We start from the raw sequence: 16,486 nt of genomic DNA on the forward strand, positions 1-16,486 counted from the left end.
TGAACGACCAAGACGGAATGTTTACCCGGTTTGCTGCGAGCAGCCTTGCTCGGGCTTCTGTCCCCTCAACGGGGTCTCGGTCCACTTCCCCCGCTGGTGGAGCTGTGAGGGAGGGGCTCCAGTGCCGCCTTCAGCTTTGCTTCTTGGTGCTTTTCTTGCATAGAAGTTTGGGATCAAACTCTACCTCCTTTTCCCTCTATTAATTTCAGAGGCCTCCTACCCAGGCTAAGCGCAGTTGTCTGTGTTTTTGTTTAATAGCTTCATTGAAGGATTTATATACCATACAGTTCACCCTTCTAAAGTGTATGGTTCCATGATTCTTAGTATATGCACAATTGGACACTCATCACCACAGTCAATTTTGGAACATACCATCCTCCTAAAAAGAAAGCCTGTCCCTGTCAGCAGTCACCCACCCCACCCCACCCCAGCCCCTGACAACCACGAATCTGTCTCTCTGGATTTGCCTGTTCTGGACGTTTCCCATCAGTGGAATCACACACCGTGTCCTTCTGTGTCTAGCTTCTCTTACGGAGCATCGTGTTCCCACGGTTCGTCCACGTTGTAGGAGTGTCAGGGCTTCACCCCTTTTCACGGCCTAGTGATGCTCCTGTGTGTGGAGGGACACGTGTTCATTCTTCAGTTGATGGACTGTTTCCATTTGTTGGCGACTGTGCATCATGTTGCTGTGGGCGTCCAGGTACGAGGTGGTGTGGTTGTGTTTATTTCTCTGGCTGTGGGTGTGCCTCGGAGTAGAATTGCTGGGTCCTGCAGAAGCTCTTGTTTCCTTTGGAGAGACAGGCTGTCTGTGCCACGGCTGCCCCGGTTCCTGTTTGCGTCTCCACCTCCTCACCAAATCGCGGCCGGGGGGTGAGTCGCTGTGGTTCAGATTCACTTGCCTGGTGCTGAGGGTGGTGAGCACCTTTCCCCGCCTCGCCGGCCGCCTGCCGGTCATCTCGGGGACGTGTCTCTGCACAGGTCCTTTGCCCCTTGTTTAACTGGGTTGTCTCTGCTGGCTTTTACGCAGCACCGCCAGTCCCCTACTCCGGCCACCAGGACATGTTGTGAGCCTGGGCCAGCCCTTGTCTGAAGGTGGTGCAGCCTGTGAAGTGTGTGGCATGGTCCGCAGGCCCCTTCGAGATGCTGTGGCTCCTGACAGTGGGGCGCTTTCTTGCCGCTACCTGTCCCGCTGAGCACTCTGAAATGTCAATATATTTGCTCATTCTTCTGACTGGTTTTTAAAAAACGTAGATCGGGGTCAGCAAAGTTTTGCTGTAAAGGGCCAGACAGTCAATATGTTGGCTTTGCTGGCCAGGTGGCCCTGCTACAGTTGCTCAACTCTACAGGGCAGAAGTGGCCACAGGCCACATGAAACCGAGAGGGTGTGGCCCCCAGCCCATTATCTCTGTTTGCAAAGCACTTGGTAGTTTGCTGGCTGCTTTTCCCCGCTCACTCTTAGGAAGCGTGTGCAGGGGCAAAGTGCCCTGACTGCCACAGTGGGTCTTATCTAAACCTGCGTGGGGGACTGAAGTTTGGGGTGAGCTGTTCTGTATCAGGAATGGAGGCCCAGCAGCTTTTACCATGACTGGGTGTGAATTCCATCTAATTCCTCAAATGCACAGTTGGGTCTCTGCTGAGCCGGCCCCAGCCCTCGGGGATAAACCCGACTGGGGCTCTGAGCTGGGTGAGGGGTGCTCGCCTCTTCCTCGCTCTGCCGTTCCAGTGGTGGCCGCTGTCTTCCTGAGGCCTTTGGTGCAAGTAGATTTCAGCTGCGGCTCCTCAGCGCAGCAGCCACACCTCAGTACTCGGGAGCCACTGGGGGCTGGCGGCCCGAGTCAGGAGTCAATGGGAATTGGTCCCCACGGCCACCTGGGCTCCCGCGCCTGACGGGGCTGCCTTGTGGAATTTCTTCTTCACAGCTCCCTGCCCCGCCCCCCAAGCCCAGCGAGGAGTGGGGGACGGCCCTCAGTGCCCTGTGTGTCTGGGTCGCTAGGCCACTGCTGCCAGAGAAGACAGGCTCAGGTTAAAGATTTTATTTTATGCAAGAGGAATGTGCTTGTCAACACCATTGTGGTTCACTGCATCCTCAGCCCCAGGTATCCAAACACAGTTTTCCGTAAAAGCCAGGGCATCCCAAGGCCGCCCGCCCACCATCCACAAAGGCGTCCAGCCCTCCTCCCAGCTGCCATGTGGCCTCCACAGCCCAGCGCCAGGGTGGGCAGGATCCCTCCATCACAGCCTGGGTGACTCCAAGAGCAGAATACCCCAGCTCAGCAGAGTGGGGCCTGGTGGCCGTGCGTAGCAGCGTGGGCAGAAGCTTCTGGAAAAGTTGGCCAGTGATGCCCTTGCCACTGTGGGCGGAAGGAGAGGCCTCTCGGTGACGTGTCCGCAGAGACAGGAGCCTGGAGCGGACCTGCCCGCTGCCCCAGCTACACGAACTCTGGCTGCCTCTCCCAGCCCGCGCCCCCTGCCAGCCGCCTGCCGCGGAGCCTCACGGCTGGCAGGCGGGCCGCAGCCACGTTGTTGCACTGGTTGGTATTGTGCTCAGCAAGCCGCTGGGCCGGCTTCTCCCCGAGGTCCTCCCAGACCCCAGGCCTGGGCCCATCCTCCCCCTCCCCGGTGGCAGTGCCCAGCTGCTCCTCGCTGCCGCTGCGGCTTTCCTGGCCGCCCTCCGCGCTCGCCTCGCCGCCCAGCTTCTCCAGGAAGCCGAGGTGGTGCAGGGCCACCCCATCCGCCGGGGACGGCAGGTCCGAGGCCTCCTCCAGTTCTGAGTCGGAGTCATTGGAGGCAACGTGGGGTTCTGGAAAGTCCAAGGGAGAGAGACAGGGACAGAGGGACAGATGGACAGCCTGTGAGCAGGGTGGCGGGCACTGGGCGGAGGACTGGGCGTCCGCCTCCCCCCAGCAGGCCCAGCTCCCCGCTTAGAACCCTCCCGGGTCAGGTGGAGGTGCAGGGTCTCAGACACTGGGGTTGTTTCCACTTCGGGGTACCCATTTCTCTGCGTTGGCAAAAACACCTCGAAAGGGTGTCTCTTTGCAAAGAGTTTGTAACACGTTAAAGACAGTGAAAAAGCAGGTGACACTCATGGTCTCCATGGGAGACAAACAGGGATGCAGCCCTTCAGGTAAACCCACTGTGTCATCCGCCGCCTGGGCCCACTGCTCACCGAGGCCCCCATCCTCAGCCTCCTCGGGCAGGGGGAAGGCCACGCCCCCGCTGGCCTCTGGGTACGGCTCCTGGACCACCACCTGGGCCCCCTGGTTGGACGTCATATCCTGCAGAGGCAGAACGGAGGTCAGGGGGCACCACGGTTCCGTCCATCCCACATTCCATTTTTCTGTCTTGTTAAACCCTAAAAACTGTTAATACCCGCTGCAGCTGAGCATGTGAGGCCCCCGGATCCCAAGTCACGAGCAGGCTGAGCTTGTCCAAAGCGGGCAGAGGCCCTGGCCAGAAAGGCTGAGGCAGGCCCTTCATGGACGCCAGCGTGGGAGCCACTGTCCTGAGGCCACACCCAGGCGTGTCACCTCCACAGCCAGAGACACCATATGAGGGGTTAAAGATGCACAGTGAGGACTGAGAGTGAGAGCTGATGCTGCCTAGAAGTGAACAGACTTAACAGAAACAAGGCCTGTCGGCTGAGGAGAGCAGCAGGCTGGACCCAGAGGATGTGCTGTAGGCGATGCAGAGATGGGAAATGGGAGAAGGGGCAGGACGGCGGGTCTAGTGCGTTCTGATGTGAACTCCGGGGGACGCGGGGGAAGGCCCAAGGGCCTCTGCACTGCCTGGGGCTCCGTCTACAGATCTGAACCCACCCTTCATCCAGTTCTTTGCTTAAAAGATGCCTTGGGTGCCCCTGACGGGGCTCTGGCCCCGTCCGACCCAGACATCTCTCAGCCCTTCTTCCTGTCTAATCCCCCCGTGGGTGAGCGAGATTCCTGGCCGCCATGATGCTCATAGAGCCCTGCACCCTCCCCGTCCGGGTGGACAACCCTCACCTGGCACCTGGATGCCACCTCGGGCTCCTCCTCAAAGACCAGGCTGTAGTGGGTGATGAGGGTCTCCAAGATGCAGGCCTGGTGGGGGTAGTCCACCAGGGAGGAGAGGGACACGGTGGCCTCAGTGGGCCGGGGCCGCAGCAGCGTGGGCCCAAACACGATGCCCAGGTTCCCTGGTGTCATCTTGTTGTCCTGCTCCAGCTCCACGATCCTGGGGGTCAGAGGGTTCAGGAGCAGCTGTGAGCGGCTCCCGGCACCCCACTGCCCTTGACCCCAGCCCGGCCAGCCCTCACCTGCGCAGGTGCCGCATCAGGTACTGCAGCGTGGCCCAGTTCTCCGGTGGCAGGTCCCGCAGGAGCTCCCGCAGCCGGCCCGCCATGGCCACAGCCACAGCCTCTCTCTCGGTGACATCCAGCCGGCCTCGGGTTGCCGCCTTGGCCTCGGCCTCTGCCTTCAGACTGTCCTTGGCCAGCCCCACAAGCTCATGGTAGAGGCGGAAGGAGATGAGCGGCTCAGGCAGCTGCAGGGTGACGGGTTAGGTGTGGGGGTCAGTGGGCCTGGCCCCATGCCTTCCGAACTGCACTGGCCCCGCCCCTAGCAGCAGCCCCGCCCCTGACAGCCAGTGGTCCCGCCCACCCTGTACTGACCACGCCCCTGGCCTAGCAATCACAACCCTGCTCAGAGCTGGCCACGCCCCCACCAGGCTCAGGTCCAGCCCAGGATCTGCTCTGCTCTGTCCCCATCTGTCTTGCCTGGCGCAAGTAGAGCTTGAGGACATTGCTGATGTCGTGGGGCGAGGCCTGCGACAGCTCCACCAGCTCCTTGCCGTTCTCGAAGGCCTGGCACAGCTTCTCCACACGTGTTTTCACCCCATTGACCCGGTAGATGCCCTGCGGGAGTGCACAGTCAGCCTGGGCCCACGCCCCTGCCCTCCCTGCATGGCCCCTCGGCCGGAGCCCCCGCAGCTGTGCCTGCGGCGGTCACCTTGGTGCGCAGCGCCCGCTGCTCGATCTCGAAGACACACTTCTTGACGATGAAGGGCACGCCGTCCGGGGTACTGCGGGCGGCCTGGCTGAAGTCCTGGCCAAAGAGCTGCAGGCGGCCCTGCAGCTTCTTGTGGCCACACTGGATGGCCAGGGTCTCCAGGCACTTCTTGTGGCAGGCCAGGCAGCACTGGGGGCGGGCGAGGAGTGAGCGGGCCTTCCTGGTGCCCCAGCCCCGTGCAGATGCCCCCGGCTCCCCCTCCCACCGCGTCCCCCGCTGCTCTCATCACCCCCCTACAGGGCAGCTTTCACCCCTCCTGGTTGGGAGACATGCCCCTGCCACCAGTGCAGCCTGGGCTGCTCCCACGGCCCTCTGGTTCCCTTAGCACTGGCTGAGCCCTCCGCCTGGGATGCTCTCCCCCAGGAGACTGCAAGTGCTCCTGGCTTCACTTCCCTCCAGCTCTGTGCATGGCACGGTCCTGAGGGCACACATGCAGGTGCCTGGCTCCCCCGGGACCACCACTCACCTCCTCACACTCGGCGCCCTGGAAGTACACGTAGCTGTTGCACTCCCGGCACTTGGCCGGCGTGCGGAGCTTCCGGAGCCGGTGGGTACGGGCCGCCTTGGACAGCCCCACGTGGCGGAAGGGCCCACTGGGCACGGCCACAGGCAGCTCCGGGGCCATGCCATCGAGGTCATCTGGTGGGGGTGGGGGGCAGGTGGTCAGTGTCACCGCGGCAGGTCAGGGCCAGGTGCACAGAGAGAGTCCAAACCCCCCTCTCCCCACTGCCCCGCCCAGGGGTCCCCTCACCCTGGTCAAAGGCTGATGCGCCTGTGCTGCCCTCCTGGTCGGCCAGCTCCTCGCTGGACGACATGGTGCCACTGGAAGACATGCGCTCGAACTTCTTAAAGTCCCCTGAGCAGGAAACGGGTTATCAGAGACTCCCCTGAGGGCCACCGGCTGCACAATGAGCCCACTGAAACCTGGGGGCGGGGGCGGCAGCTCTCTGAGCCCCCCGCCGCCGGCCAGGCCCCTTCACCTGAGCCAGGGCTGGGGTCCAGACTGGCGTCAGAGTCTGAGATGGCGATCGGCCACGACTTGTGCACCTGGTGTCCGCGGCCACCTGCGAAGGTGTCCCCAGTGAAGGGCTGAAGGGGGCTGCAGGGGGCCCACGCCCGCCCTTGCCTGACACTCACCCCTGCGCTCCTTGGCAAGCTCCCCATCGCCGGGCCCACCTTCCTCTGGGGGACAGCCCGCGGCCTCCGCCACCGCAGCATCACTGACGTTGAAGCTGCCCTTTCGGGCGCGCAAGACCGGGGACCTGGTGGGACCAACAGCCAAAAGAAGGGGTCACGATGGGGGTCACTGAGGCTCACTGCCCCCGCCCCCACCTCAGGAGGGAAGTCCGGCTCCCCCGGGCATGTGCAGACGGCGGGGTACCAGGCGTTGGCGGAGACGTGGGGCTCGAAGTCGTAGTGCACGTCTGGCTCCTCGTCACGCTGCAGCTGGCGCACGTGGGAGGCGTACTGTTGGCCCGGGTCGTACAGCTTGCTGCTCTCACACAGCATGTGGAAGTGCACAGGCAGCGGGGCCGTCTGCATGTGCATCATCTGGTAATAGGAGATGGTGGCCTGCGGGCAGGCAGGTGGGAGGGGCCCTAAGTGCTGGAGGTCCTGAGGCTGGATGGGCAGCCACCCTGCCCAGCCCGACAGAGGTGGGGGCTGGGGGTGGGAGCACGGTGCTCACCGACTTGATGGTCTGGTCGCTCTGCCGGATGACCTCCTGGATCTGCCGGAGTGCCGTCACCTTGGTGTCCTCAAGCTCCTGTTTCTGCGTCTTAGCATCTGCCACGCATGTGCGGTACGTGGCCATGGCTTCCTCTGCCTGGGGTGGGGGCGGGACGGGGTGCCCAGAGAGGCCTCAGCCTGGGGTTCAGCCCTCAGGGCATCTTCAGGCCCCACACGGAAATCAGCCAGGCACAAAAGGACAGGAAGGCATTCCTGGCAGGAGGCACAGCCCAGACAAAGGCCCGGCGGTGGGAAATCCTGCACAGGGCGTCAGGCCCTGACGCCATGGGTCTTGTCCCGCACCTCCTGCCCCCTGACCCGCCCTCACCTTGTTTTTGGCCTCCTCCTCCAGGCGCCGCCTCTTGTCCAGGGTCTTAGAGGCCGTGCCCCCTGCACCCGGGCCAGCGCCCACCTGCTCTTCCTCCGCCTTGGCCACTAGGAAGCGGGCCTTGTCGTGGTCTTCGCAGCGCTGAACGTAGCCCTGCTTGGCCTTGCGCAGATTGGACTCTGCCTCTTGCTGTGGACATGGGAGGGACCAGACCAGCACCATCAGCCAGAGACCGCGTTAGGGACCTCTGCCACCCACATCCCTTGGGCCAAAATCCCATGGCCAGTCAAGGAAACAGAGGCCCCCGGCCAAGAACCAGTGGTGGAAGAATAGGAGGTGACACCTACAGGGCAACCCTGGGAGGAGCCAGCATCTGGCATGCCCATTTCACAGCCAGGGAAGCTGAGGCACAGCTAAGCTCTGAAGGAGACACCAACTACATCATCCTCTTGACACCTACACCCACACCCACCAGAGCGACTTGTGCTTCTATCTCTTACATTTCCTGTCTCAGAGATGAGGACAGTGAGGCTGCTCAGACAGGAAGTCAGGCACCCTCAGGGTTGGCAGGAAGAGCACTTAGTTAAAACCCAGTGGGCCTTCTGGGGGCCACACCTCACAGTCTACACGATCAGAAGCTTAAACATAAAGAAAAGAGCTTACATGAGTACTAGGAGAAACCATGAGAGAATTTCTTAAAAAACAGCATGGGGAAGGCCTTTCCATGCGTGACACAGAACCCAGAAACCATAAAAGAAAAGACTGCTACTAACAATCTTGGGTTTCAACTGGGAAAACAAGCAACAGGTTAAATCAAAAGTCAAAACAATAAACTGGGGGTGGGGGAGTTTGTAACACATGTCCTCAAGGGCTGGATTCTCTAATATGTAAAGAGCTCTGGCAAGTCAATAAGAAAACAGGCTACTGTCCAATCCGAGGTGAGCAAAGGATATGAACTGAGAGCTCACAGAAGAGGAAAAGCATGGCTGTGTCTCGGGAGCTCAGCTTCTATGCTCATGACATCTGTGACCCAGCCATTACCTTTCGGGCACTGATCTAAATGCTAGGTCACATGTCTGAGCAACAGGGGCACAAGCTCGTCACAGCAGTGGTGTTTGAAACAGCAACAACTCAACAACAACTAAACTGTCCATCAGTAGGGGTTTACTGAACTAAGTAAGCCCTGTGGGTCTGCAGCTGAGCACTTGTAGCTGAGAAAAAGGGAGGAGTTTCACATGGAGTGAGATGGGACCAGTCCCTGGATATGGAGGTGAGTATAAAAGGCCAGAAGCAGAGCAGGGTACTCAGCAAGCTATCATCAGGTGTAGAAAAGGGGGGAGAGGCTCATTTGCCAGATGTGCCACAGGACACCACTAGCTGGAGCAGGGGCCGTGGGGGCTCTGCACCGCAGACCTTGTTAGCAGGCCTACTGCCTTTGCAACAGCCCAAAAGGGAGGTGGGAAAAGAGCAACACAGAAGAACCTGGAGCATCCAACAGACCTGAGAGAGCCTCAGTTTCCCTCTAACCCAGACCTGCTCCTGGCGGCCACGGGTGACCCGGTCCCTCCGGACATCTGACCTGTGACAGTGATGGGGGCCCCGGGCCAGGGCCTCTCCTGCTGCAGCTGCGGGTAATGGGGCTGGAGCAGTTGGGAGGCAGGACCCGCTCCAACCTGTGACGCCACAGCGAGCCCCACGCGGGCACAGGGCACTCTGCCGGGTGTCCGCAAAACTCAGGAAAGGACCACCCGGGTGTGCACCAGGGGACTGTGCTTGCACGAGCTGGCCCGCCCTGCCCCCTCCCAGCCTGCCACCCCGCGGTACCAGCTTCCTCTGGGCGCGGTGCCAAGACTCCTTGATCTCCTTCCTGCGCTTCTCATGCTCAAGCCGCCGCAGGTTCAGGGGCTGGGGGGGGAGACGGGTGTGATGGGGACCTGGGCACCCTGCACCCCACCCTCCCTCCAGGGCGAAGCCCACCTGCACGAAGGTCTGGGTCTGCAGAGTGCCCACCGCCTGTACCAGGCCGTGGCCGAACTCCAGGTCCTGCTCCAGGGCCAGCGAGTAGATGGACAGGAGGGGCATGTGCGGCTGTGGGGGCGGGGTCGGCAGTCACTGGGGTGGGACAGGCGCCCTCGTGGAAGCCCTGCCGCCTCCCCGGCGCCCTCAGCTGCCCTTGCAGAGATGGGAAACCCCTTTCCTTTGGCCCATCTTTGAGGGGCGAGACACACCCAGGCCTGAGGGACCCGGCCCCGTTCCCTCGAGTTCCCCACCTCCTGCATGACGCTCTGTCTGCAGTTCTGGACGATCTTCTGCAGGCCTTTGGCAAAGTCCATCTCTGCAGGCGGGGAGAGGTGTGAGCGCAGGGGTGAGGGGAGGGGTGTGAGCGCAGGGGTGAGGGAAGGGGCCTTCCAGCCAGACCCCGCCCCACGGGCCCCAGCTCGCACCCAGCGCGCTCCGCTTCTCCAGGTAGCCGATGAGGTCCTTCATGTACTTGGCCATGTTCTTGGCGTACTGCAGCGCGGCGTCCACACCCCCCTCACAGCGCTGCAGCAGCGTGTCCACTGCCTCCGGGGAGAGGCAGCCTGCGGGACAGACACCCCTCAGCTCGGGCTCCTCCCCAGCCCACCCTTCCTTCCGTCCTCAGCCCTCTGCCCCTAGGCTCAGAGACTCACCCTCATCACAGTCCTCACTGCTGGGGGTGGCACCGTCACTCCCCTGTCCATACAGGTTCTCCATGGACTGTACCAAAGGGAGACAGGTGAGTCCAGTCCGGGCTGGGTCCTGTTTGATGCCCACCCTGCAGGAGACAGTCACCGCCCCCCCTGGACAGAGCAGGAGACCACAGTCCACAGAGCGGGCAGGGGGGACTCACCCGCCCTGCCAGCCTGACCCCGTGCAGCACCCAGGCCATCCCTGCTCACCTGGCCCGGGTCCCCAGGGGGCACTGAGAGGAGGATGCTGCTGTCCACTTCGCCCATGAGGAACTCGGACACACTGCAGGGCAGGGGGCAAGTGTCAAGAGGCACATGGGTCCCCACCCTTCCCCACCCCCTGCCACCCTTCCCCACCCCCACACTCACGTGCTGCTGAAGGAGACTGCAATGGTCTCCAAGGCCTTCTCAAACTCCTGCTTGTCCGAATCATTGTTGCACTCATAATGGAAGGCTGAGGGCAGACAAGGATGAGAGGGGTTGGCCCAGTCTGGGAGGTGACCACCCGTGCAACTAACTGAAGGGGCAGCACTGGAGTTGTTGTGCCCATCAAACTCCTATGCATCCTTCAAAACCCACTTCAAACATCCCCTCCTTCAGGAAGTCCTCCCAGACAGAAAGCCCTTGCTGCCCTGTCCTGGCTGACCTTTGACCTTGGCAATGAGGGTGCCGGCAGCTGTGAGCGACTCCACGGTGTTCAGCAGTGGGTACTTGGAGATGACCTGGTGCATCACGCGGAGGGCCTCACCCAGGCACTCATGGGCAAGCGGCCGGCGGGCCTCTAGGAGGTCTGCCGGGCAGAGTGGGTATGAGCAGGGAGGGAAGGAAAGCCTGCCCACCTAACCACCTAACCCTAACCCTCCTCAGAGCTCCTGTCCCTGGGTGGGGAAATTGAGGCCAAGATGGGAGAAGGTAACTGCCTGAGGCTCAGTGTGTGACCTCGTTGGGGGTGTGTGACCTCGTTGGGTGTGTGTGTGTGTGTGTGTGCGGAACTGTCCCTCTTTCAACTGCTAACCAGGTCATCAAAGGCCAGATGTCAGTCTAGACAGTCCTGCTCAGGACACCCTTTCCTCGTCCCTCCAGAAAACAAACTCCCACTGACCTTCAAGTTGCAGTCCTGGTGCCTCTTCTTCCAGGCAACCCACCCGGCCCCTTCCCTGCCCCAAACTCTCAGGGCTCTGTCCAGCTCTCTCCCAGCCCTGCCTGCCTGGGCAATGGGGCTTAAACACCCCGTTACCTCACTCCCGACCAGCCACCCCATGAGGCAGGTGCTGTCATCACCCCCATTTTGCAGATGAGGAAACAGGCATACAGGGGAGAAGTCATTTCTCAAGGATCACACAGCTTTTCCATCTCCACCAGCTCTGAAGGCATGAGAAGGAAGAAGGACCCTGCCTGGCTTTACCATAAGGGCAATTGGGAGCCACAGAAGGTGTTAGAGCAAAGGAGAGTCAAGGTCAGATCTGCATCTTCAAACGTGGCTTTAAATGCCCTCCTCAGATGTTCTTAATTGGAAAAAAGCGCTGTGTGTGGGCAGAACATGCACCATCTAGTGGAAACAAAGCCGAAGGAATATATAGATGGGGAAGGAATGAGCCGACCCTGAGACCCAGGAGGGACCTGGCCACCAGCTGGGAGGATATCTCCTGCACCTGTGTGCCTCTAATTCTGTGCCTGGTACTTGATGCTCAAAAAAATAAAATAAATAAATTTAAAAAATTTTAAATGGAATCTAAAAATAGGTGTCTGATCCCTTTTCAGCACTGAGGACCCCCACTGAATGCCACCGACAGGGAGACCCCCATGGAGTCCCTGGCTCCAAATTCCTCCGAGTACAGCCCAGTGCCTCAGCACCAGGCAGGATTTGCTGCCTGAATCCGAGGCCAGCTCAGGGAGGCGGGAAGGAGCTTGCGGGATCCATGAAAGGCCGGCTGAGGAAAGGCCGGGCCACGCCCCTTCCCAGGACATTCCTCCCACACACCAGGCCCCTCGTGTCGCCTGGGCCTCGGCCCCCTGGGTCCCCGCAGCACACCCACCTGGGCATGTGGGACTCTGGAGAAGCCTGGACATGCCCAGCTCAGCCCTGGCCAAGGCAAGCGCCGGGCAGCAAATGCCCCGAGTGCCACGTGCTCCTGGCCAGGCCCTGCACCCCGCACCACCCACGGTCCCCTCACCTCGGGTCCCCGCCTGGCAGCGCACCGGCGCCTGGTCCAGAGCCGGGTGCACCGTCCCGCAGATACACATGGCGCAGCCGTCAGGGCGCAGGGACCATGAATGCGCAGGCCGGGCTAGGCAACTGGCTGGTCCGGGGTCTTTGGTGCCAGGTCCTCCACAAGCAAACCGGCTCTGGCTGGTCTGAAGACCCGCCCCCCTCCGAGGAAAGCTCCACCCCGGCGTCCTGCTAGCTCCCCAGCCTCAGGTAGCAGGGGTCTGGGACCCAGGGAGATGCAATTCGATTCGATTCGGGATGGGGCCGGCCAAGGGCAGGCAGGGAAACAGGCCCAGGTACAGGGTGTGGGGAGGTGTGGGGAGGTGCGGGGAGACCCCGCCCACGTGGATCCGGCCGCCCACTGCTTCCTAGGTGGACAGCACAGGGTCCCCAAGCCCTCTCACTGTCCCCACAACAATTACTGTGAGCTGAGGACATCTGGTTACAGTCAGCAACTCCCCAGGGCGTATCATTGCCCCGTTTCACAAATGAAATGCCAGAGGCTTAGAGAAGGGACAGTAGATCCAGTCTCACAGCCTGGCAGGAGCAGCAGCAGGATGCAAACCCACATGCTCTCTGCTCCAGGCCCTTCCCCTGGCCCAGGGCTGCCCCAAGGTTCAAAGAAGGGTGCCCCTGCCCTGGCCCATCCTCCTGCAGGACGCCCACTGGCTCAACCCTACCCAGGCCTGGCCTCCAAGGAAGCGCCAGGATCGGAAAGGAACTGAGATTAGAGAAAGTTTCCCCAGGAAATAACTCCAGCCCCACCCCAGGACCAGATAATCCTGGGGGCTGACACCCCCCAACCCAGCAGAGGCCGGGCCAGTAGAGCCCATTAGCGCCTACAAAGCTGAGGTCTCCCTCCAGTCTGAGGTCGAATCCAGGCTCTGGCCCCTCCTTGGCTGGTTGAGCCAGGAGTCAGGGCCCTTCTCTGGGCCTCAGTTTCCTCATCTGTAAAATGGGCACCTGTGGGGAGCAGGCCAGAGTGTTTAGCATGGCCCTGGCACTGCGGTTTCTGGCAGGAGAGATCATAGTGCCCTCCTTGGTCACCAGAGACAAACAGGAAGCAGATGAAAATAACTCGGCAGGAAGCTGGGCTGTCAGCAGACGCGTGGAGAAAACGGAACTGCCATCCCACAGGCCACTCACTCCTGCAGCTTACATGCCGGTCCTGCTCCTTGTCCATCCTGAATCTCTCTCTGTCCAGACCTCAGCCTGCCTCCAGTCCATCCCAGTCCAACATGCAGATCTGACCTTGTTCCACCTCTGCTCTAACACCTTCTATGGCTCCCCACCACCCTCAGGATAACGTCCAGGGTCCCTCTGCTTGCCATTCTCAATGCCTCCACCCTCACACACTTCATACACCTGAACCTTGTTCCCCCAAATGCACCTCCACTCCATGTTTCTGAGCCTGTGCACATGACATTCCCTCTTCCTGGTTGCCGCCAAACTCCTATACATCCCTCAGAACCCTAGCTGCAATGGCTTTTTCCACGAAGCCCTCCCTACAACCCTCTTTGAAGCCTCCCCAAATCCCTCCCTCCACCCTGCCTCGACCCCACAGGGTTTGGGATATCTGTGTCCAACTGCCTTCCACCCAGGCCGCGGTGTCCCTGCCACTTCTCACCTTCACGCAGAACACACTCCTTCAGCTTCTCAAGGCCCTCAGCAAAGCGGGCCACGTCAGCCAGCAGGTGGGAGATGTCCTCCACAGTGTCGGGGCAGGGTCCCTGGATGGGTCCCTCGGCTGGGCTGGCTGTTGACAGAGGGCTGCGGTGGCCACGGCCCAGCGTCCAGGTGCTGGCTCCGGACAGTGGGAAGCCGGCAGCGCTGGCGTGGCGGCTTAGGCTGGTGGGCCTCTTGAGCGTGCCCGTGGCCTTGGCATTCAAGGCGACACTTGGTGGTTCCAGGCTGGGCACCAGGGACACTGCATCAGCCCCATCTCTCCTGGGCAGCTCCTGGGAGGGTGGGGGGAGCCGCTAGAGCAGGTGCTCCCACTGGGGCCCTGCCTCAGTTTTCCCAGAAGTGAAGTGGGGCTCTGGAGGGTCTTCAGCCTGACCCCACAGGGGGTCAAAGGCCAGAGGTCAGAGGGCTGAGATTTGGTGTTGTGCCCCTCCCACACCTGTTACCCAACATCCTCTTCCCCAGAGCTTTCACAAACAACGGCCTCTGCCCAAACCACAGCTGGGGTGTGGGGGAGGGGCACCCCACTTCCTGGGGGGGGCGGGGTAGGGAGGGCCAGGGTCTCCTCAGCTCCCATCAGGGGAGGCCACTGCAGACACACCTACTCACTGGTAAAGACACCTCCTCGATCCTTTTACTCTGAGGGTCCACTAGGCCCCTGAGTCTCGTGGACACCACGGGCCAGCTTTGTACGAGGCCCACCCCATGGATCTCGCTGCACACCCCGCTTGCTCTAAACCTTCCCCCAGTGGCTGGGCTGTAGCTCTCACAACTAACCATGCCTGGAGGCCCCAAGTTCCCTGAGCCCTCACCCTAGAGTCCCGGACCCAGAGCACCCACACTCCCTGGACCCCACAGGCAGCCCTGGACAGGGTGGGGTGTGCAGTGGCCATCCCAAGGGCTTCTACCGTGAGCTGAACGTGGGGATGCCAGCCCGTCCCGCGTGGCCCCTGCGGTCCAGCCTGGGGCTGTAGCTGGCTCCAGCCCCGCGCCGCCGGCCCAGCACGGTACTGCCCGGCCCTGCCCCGCCAGGCCCGAGCGCAGTGTTCCCCGGTCCCCCTGCTGCCCGGGTGTCACTCCAAGATCCCCGCTCCGGCTCCTAGCAGAGGCTCACTCACCCCCGAGGGCTGCGGACAGGGGCTTCCCGCCCGGTTCTTTTTCGAGATAGAAGGGGTTTTCATGAGCTCCCGCTTCTTCCTGGAGAACATGCTGTGGCCAGGCCAAGTGGCCCTAGGGGCCCGAGGTGGGGCGGGCCGGGGGTCTCAGCACCGCAGCTCCTGGTGTCAGTGGCCTCGGGACCACATTGTCGCTGGTCAACCCCCCCCCCCCCCAGCTGTCAGGCCCACGTGACAGGCCCAGCCCTCATTGGCGGGTGCTTCCCCCCACAGGAAAAGGCCTCCGGAGGCGGTGACTCAGACCCGCCCCTGACCCTCCCCAGCCTCAGCCTGCTCCTCCGCTCAGTGGGTTTGAAGGTGGGGTCCCAGGCTCCGCCCCCAGCTTCCGCTTTCAGGAGCTCTGCGCGCGCGCGCACACACACGTTGGTCGAGGTGCCCCTGCCTGGCACTGGCGCCCTGGGCAAGGCCCTGGCGGGCACACGGGGACTGCAGAGACGTTGACACCCCCACTCGGCCACACCCATATGCACCCAAGAGTGCAGACACGGGAGCACGATGACACGCAGATATAGGCTTGGACACATGCTGAGAAGCCACCCAGCTCCGCAGATGCAACGGATACCCCTGGACAGAGACACCTGCCCTCCAGTCCTCCCACCTTTCACGGGTGTGCCTGCCCTATGTCCTCTGGCGACTCCCCTGCAGACCCCAGGGCCTGGGCAGCGCTGGGCATAGTGGGTCTCCTCCCCTCAGCCCAGCTCCCGCCCCTCACCCCCCCATTCTACATTCCAGGGACATGCACCGACCATGACCACGGGACAGTTGGCCAGCATCAGGGCTGCTAACGCTTCTGAGGCCACCACGCCGCCTCCTCCCTTCCCTGGTGGGGCCCCCCGATCTGGAGCCCTGGCGGGGTGTACAGCTTCCTGCCCCCTCCCCCCATGACCACCTCTTCTCTTCGAGCCCCCCAATCTGAGCCTTCTCCCCTCCCCAGATCTTCTTCCCCCCTACTTCCAGAGTCCCAACACTGGCCCCCACTGACCTCAGGTGTGATCTCTGGGCACGGGGCATGCAGGCCACGGCGCCTCATGGCAAACCTGACTCCCCAGGCCCAAGTCCATCCACAGACCCTGCCGAGAAGCCCTTTAAGGAACCTCCGTCCACCACTCATTGCTCTGGAAACCAGGAGCAGGGGGTGAGGGCCGGCTGGTGAGCTGGCTGGCTGGTGGGCTTCTGACCTGGTCGGGAAGCCTAAAGTCCGGGTCACCCCTGCTGGGCTCCTCCAGCTGCCCCAGACATTCCTGAGCCCTGACCGCATGCCCATTTCACGACCAGCCACTCACAGGTACCGCCCTCAGGCGCCAGAACCACGTGGGCACTTAGGGGCCCCAGGACCATTGTCCAGGCTCTTACGAAGGGCAAACCTGCAGGGAGACATGCCCCAGCACACCACAGAGGACTTCAGAGCTGGGAGTCCAGTCAGCTGCAGCTGGGCTCTCATCTGCCCCTTAGATATTGCACCTGTGTCCACAAACTAACTCCTGCACACACTCGGGTGCCAGGCCCGGTATCCAGACATGGAGAGCCATTTTTGGACAAGCATGCAGCCTGACGCATGGACACACGTGCGTAGGGCTTCACACCACGACTTCTCTTTATTCCCTCCAGGG

The 16,486-nt window shown here is 61.8% G+C and overlaps 1 protein-coding gene across 5 annotated transcripts; it reads right to left on the reverse strand.

The window, feature by feature from the left end:
* Nucleotides 1-2,018: 2,018 nt before the first annotated feature.
* ARHGAP45 (Rho GTPase activating protein 45) lies at nt 2,019-16,311 on the reverse strand. 5 transcript variants are annotated; one of them, XM_081232555.1, is made up of 24 exons: nt 15,859-16,311; nt 13,646-13,976; nt 10,456-10,599; nt 10,179-10,263; nt 10,020-10,092; nt 9,771-9,837; nt 9,543-9,680; nt 9,369-9,433; nt 9,076-9,186; nt 8,923-9,003; nt 8,632-8,811; nt 7,099-7,287; nt 6,730-6,867; nt 6,424-6,614; nt 6,180-6,304; nt 6,023-6,106; nt 5,794-5,898; nt 5,509-5,681; nt 4,983-5,171; nt 4,751-4,888; nt 4,292-4,518; nt 3,999-4,209; nt 3,167-3,275; nt 2,019-2,800 (listed from the first exon to the last, which is right to left on the reverse strand). In XM_081232555.1, the coding sequence occupies exons 1-24, from the start codon at nt 16,138-16,140 to the stop codon at nt 2,430-2,432; spliced, it is 3,807 nt and encodes a 1,268-aa protein (XP_081088681.1). In that variant the 5' UTR covers nt 16,141-16,311; the 3' UTR covers nt 2,019-2,429. The 5 variants fall into 5 exon arrangements, with proteins under 5 accessions (XP_081088681.1, XP_081088683.1, XP_081088682.1 ...); XM_081232557.1 differs by lacking the exon at nt 15,859-16,311 and adding an exon at nt 14,820-14,992; XM_081232556.1 differs by lacking the exon at nt 8,632-8,811 and having other exon boundaries at nt 15,859-16,023.
* Nucleotides 16,312-16,486: the final 175 nt, after the last annotated feature.

This window comes from Mesoplodon bidens, assembly GCF_964165515.1.
Source record: "Mesoplodon bidens genome assembly, chromosome: 4".
In the NCBI taxonomy this organism is placed as follows: Eukaryota; Metazoa; Chordata; class Mammalia; order Artiodactyla; family Ziphiidae; genus Mesoplodon; species Mesoplodon bidens.

Bases quoted from the DNA above. Each gene is read 5' to 3' on its own strand.
- ARHGAP45 (XM_081232555.1), bottom strand. From the start codon at position 16,140: ATGGGCATGCGGTCAGGGCTCAGGAATGTCTGGGGCAGCTGGAGGAGC. The intron at 9,187-9,368 runs GTGGGGAACTCG...CCGCCCCCACAG, and splicing joins GACAGAGCGTCATGCAGGAG to CCGCACATGCCCCTCCTGTC. The intron at 5,682-5,793 runs GTGAGGGGACCC...CACCCCCACCAG, and splicing joins CGCATCAGCCTTTGACCAGG to ATGACCTCGATGGCATGGCC.